Raw genomic sequence first — 4,488 nt, 5'->3', positions numbered from 1 at the left:
AGCCTTCCTGTAAGTTAGAGTGGTTAGAGCACCTCGAACATGGAGCCTTCCTGTAAGTTAGAGTGGTTAGAGCACCTTGAACATGGAGAAGAGAGCAAAGGTCAGAACTTCATTTTCCTAATCTATAAAGTGATGCTAATATTGACTAGAGAATGATGGTTGTGAAGATCAAAAGAGAAAGTAAATTAGTAGATAATGGTGAATGCAGATTCTCAGTGTTGGGTCCGTCTGTCTAGTCCCCTGGAAGACTTCCTACTCTTCTCATCCAACATTAATTCTCTATTCATGACTTTTATTTATAAAATTCTGAATATATTACATTTATTTCAAAATGGAGTGAAAGATGTAGTTAGCTGACTCAGATAAAGAATAGGAATCAAAATAGCATAAGCTTTGCTTTAGCTGTAACCCACACCAAGATAGTCAAATAACAGATTATTACTCTATTGCTTAATTGACAGGGGTTGAACGAGGCGTAAAATCCAACTTTTACTTTCGGTGGGTCCCTGGGGCAAGAGTGAGGTATTGTGACCTGCTCCAAATATCTGGCAGAAAAAAATAAGTGTGCACTGGATGTTAAACTAGTAAATAAATTGACTATAAAATACATGACATTAAAGAAAGAAATAAAAAGGAAGTGCAGGGCCGAGGAGCCCACTGGAGTTTTGGGATCCGGAATGGCATAAGAGAGAAAGATCACAGCTGAACAGAAACAGAACATTAAAAAGCAAACCCAATCTGGAGCCAGGTCACAACCTTAAACAGCGACCCAGCAAGAAATAACCTGGCCTAAGAATACAGTTTGAATTGTCTGATTCAAAGAACTATTTCATGGTGCTGGTGTTTTGTTTTGTTTTTTGTTTGTTTGTTTTGCAGTTTTTGGCCAGGGCTGGGTTTGAACCTGCTGCCTCTGGCATATGGGGCCGGCGCCCTACTCCTTTGAGCCACAGGCGCCACCCCCATGGTGCTGGTTTACAGTGGTTCTGTCTGCCTCCCATCTGGTGTGGGGAATTTGGATCCTTCTTATTTACTATTAGAAAGTCCCATTTTGCAATGAGTATGTGTCAAATAAATCCTTTAAATGGACAGTAGGAAAGAAAAGTTTCTATTAAAACAAAAACCCCAATAATGAACATGTGAACATGTTGTAATCTCTTCCCTAGAGTGTCCTGGTTTGTTCACAAAATATCATCTCACAGTGCGATAACCATGCTTCTATGCCTCATTTCATCAGAAAGGTTTTGGCCACTTTTTCAAAAAACAGACACGGTGGCGTGTCAGACTTACACACTTGCACTTGGCAGGCCCCTTCCGTGGGGGCCTCTCACAAGCTGTGATTATGGAGAGGTTGCCCTCTGCTGTTTCCACAGCCCCTGCCTACCCAGGCCTTCTACCTCCAGCTAGTAGCTGTGGCTCTGGGCTCTTGGGCAGCACTCAAGAAAGAACTTCCAGAAAGAACTAATAAATGAATGTGTCTTATATTCGGTCGCCCAGTCCAGCACACTGTTCCCATTCCATTTCATGTCCTTTGCTGGGTATTTTGACATTTCACTTTAATATTTGCCAGAGTTTGAATGTCTGTTGCTATTCTGAACCACACGAGGAAGGCTGTTCAGTACTGAGACCGGTCGGCGTTATACTCTGGGTCAGGGCTATGTGAGCTCTTTACAAGTGATGAAATACTTGAAATACTTGAACCGTATTTCTGTTACGGTTGCTTTAAGGGCTGATGGTGTACTAGCTACGCTTCTGTGAAAAGCCAGCTATTGTTTTCATGCAATGTTATTTTAGTATCATTTTGCTTCATTTGTAACTATAAAAAAAATGTCTATAATGAGAAATTGTGTATACTTATCACATAAGTTGCAGCACCTTAAGAAACAGGTGTACTTATTCACATAGACTTTCAAGCCTGTGAATACGTGGTGATTACCAACTTAAATTCTAGGGATTACATAAAATATATTTTTAATATTCCAACTCATTTTGAAGGGACGACCATTAACTTGAGCATGAAAGAATCTGCCGTCACATCACCATTTACCTTAAAACACAGGCCCTAATGTAAATAACTAACAGGGTGAGGAATTAAAGTACTCTGGGCTTGACATCAGGCTACAGGGGGATGTGTGACAAGCGCATTACAATGTGGTCCTTTGTTGTAGAAGAACAGCTTGGGAAAACCAGAAAAGGCGGGATTCCAATGCAGCCCCCTTTTCAAAGACGACGGCCCACTCGCCCGCTGGAAGTCGGAGCCCCATTCTTTGAAGACAACCGTCTACAAGTGAAGATTTACTGGAAGAAGACGGAAGGTAGGCACGCAGTTCTGGCTTTTTTAGCATTTGCCATAAACACACAGTGATGTAAAGATACTTTTGAAAAAGTCGTGTTCAAAGCCACAGTATTAATACTAATGTCAATGGGCACTGAGCAAAGACCTAAAAACTATTTTTTTTCTTTTTTGTTTTTAAATGCCTTGTTATGTTAAAGTCTGACTGGGTCCATATTGGTGCCCACAGTCTTGAAATCAGCAAAAAACTGTCGCTTAAACTTTTTCTTTTTAGGAATATTGACCCATATTTATTTCTTTCCCAGAATGCTGCCCTTGCATCCAATTTTTATTCTATGGTGTTTGCTGCTAAAATATATTTATAATACAAATAATCTGGGAAATACAAAGTCATCTATCATCTCAATATTATATCCTGGAAATGGCATTTTGGTGAATGTCTTCTTAGAAGTTGTTGTGGTGCCCCTGTGTGTGTGTAAAACATACAGACATATTTCTGTATAATATTATAAGAGCTGCTATGTTGTCATGAATTTTTTATAACATTTTCCCATTTCTGCCTTGTATGGGCAAACCCTCAGGTCATAGTACGTGTCATTTTTTGAGTATCATGCAATGTTTAGCTTCCTTTGAAACTTCCATTTCTAATTAAGGCCGTAATCAACATTTATCCTTAGGCTAGATTCTTTCATTTGAACATTTATCTTTAAAATAATTTTTTTGTTCATTTTCTTTAGTCTTAGACTATTTATTTTTGCACCAACTGAAATAGTATTTTTAGGATTAACATACGGTTTTTATCTTTATCACTTATGTATTTTAAAAACATAAGCAAAGCAGATTGTTTCAAGAGTTCAGTTTTTTATTTTTATTAAATCGTAACTGTGTACATTAATGCATTTATGGGGTACAATATACTGATTTTATGTGCAATTTGGAATGCTTACATCAAACTGGTTCACATAACCTTCACCTCACTTATTTATTGTGTTAAGACATTTATACTCTTAGTAGGTGAGGGAGGTACCCACCCTCTTCCCGGCCTCCCCTCTCCCTTCTCCTATCCTGCCTCTTCCCTCCTTCATTCTGGACTATAGTTGTGTTTTACCATTCATAGGATTATTGTGTGGCAATTATATATTGGTTTCATAATAGTATTGAGTACATGGGATACTTTTTCTTCCATTCTCGAGATACTTTACGAAGATTATGTTCCAGATCCATCCAGGTAAACATAAAAGATGTGAAGTCTCTATCTTTTTTATGGCTGTCTAGTATTCCATGGGCACATATTCCACAATTTCTTAATCCATTTATGGATTGATGGGCACTTGGGTTGTTTCCATGTCTTGGCAATAAGAGTTCAGTTTAAAAAATTCTCCTCATTCTCCTGAAGTTCTGTTTCACTCAGGGTATTAATAATCCATGTGTCATAAAAAACATTGGTATCAGAGTAGTTCTTATTCCAGTATTTTCTTTTAAGCTGCTAAAACCCATTCTGCAACTAACATTACCATTAACATTAATGTATTTTATTCCTGTACTAACGTTAACTAAAGTTAAAGTTCTTTCATTCTATATTAAATTAAGGTTATAGGTATTAAAATTAACAATTCTATAATAAATATTAATAAAATTATTTGATCAATTGAATTTATCAATTTAAATTAAAATTATCTATCAATACAGTAACAAAGTATAGCGTTTGACTAATAACATTAAAAATGTAATCATATAATGTAATGAAATGAAAATATAAACATCTCCTAATGTAAACATGTAAAGCATACAAGTTAGCCATCACCAGGTTGACTTCTGAAATTGGAGATTTGTTTTTGCTTTATTGCAGGGGTCCTCAAACTTTTTAAACAGGGGGCCAGTTTACTGTCCCTCAGACCATTGGAGGGCCAGACTGTGAACCCAGGGACGCATTGGCTGCTAGGCAAGAACACCCAGCGGGCCTGATAAATGTCCTCGGTGGGCTGTATGTGGCTTGCAGGCTGTAGTTGGAGGACACCTGCTTTATTGGATAGTAGTCAGGGTGGAATCCTCCAGTTTGCAAGGCATTTGGCTTCTTGTAGTGAGCATCTTCTATGACAAAGTAATCCACGCTGTTGCAGGAAGCAGTAGCTCACAGGTCTATACCGCTGCAGTAGCTCACAGGTCTATACTGCTGCAGTAGCTCACAGGTCTATACC

The 4,488-nt window shown here is 38.1% G+C and overlaps 1 protein-coding gene across 1 annotated transcript in view; it reads left to right on the top strand.

Moving 5' to 3' along the window:
• The window catches only part of ANOS1 (anosmin 1), a 150,702-nt gene that overhangs the window by 130,142 nt on the left and 16,072 nt on the right, over positions 1-4,488 (top strand). The window contains exon 9 of the mRNA XM_003793042.2: positions 2,166-2,312. Coding sequence (XP_003793090.1) covers positions 2,166-2,312 — 147 coding nt within the window. The remainder of the gene's footprint in view (positions 1-2,165; positions 2,313-4,488) is intronic.

This window comes from Otolemur garnettii, unplaced genomic scaffold, assembly GCF_000181295.1.
Source record: "Otolemur garnettii isolate 467f Iridium unplaced genomic scaffold, OtoGar3 scaffold00065, whole genome shotgun sequence".
Taxonomy (NCBI): Eukaryota; Metazoa; Chordata; class Mammalia; order Primates; family Galagidae; genus Otolemur; species Otolemur garnettii.
Note: the sequence above shows the minus strand (reverse complement) of the source record. Positions and strands in the feature narration are given on the sequence as shown.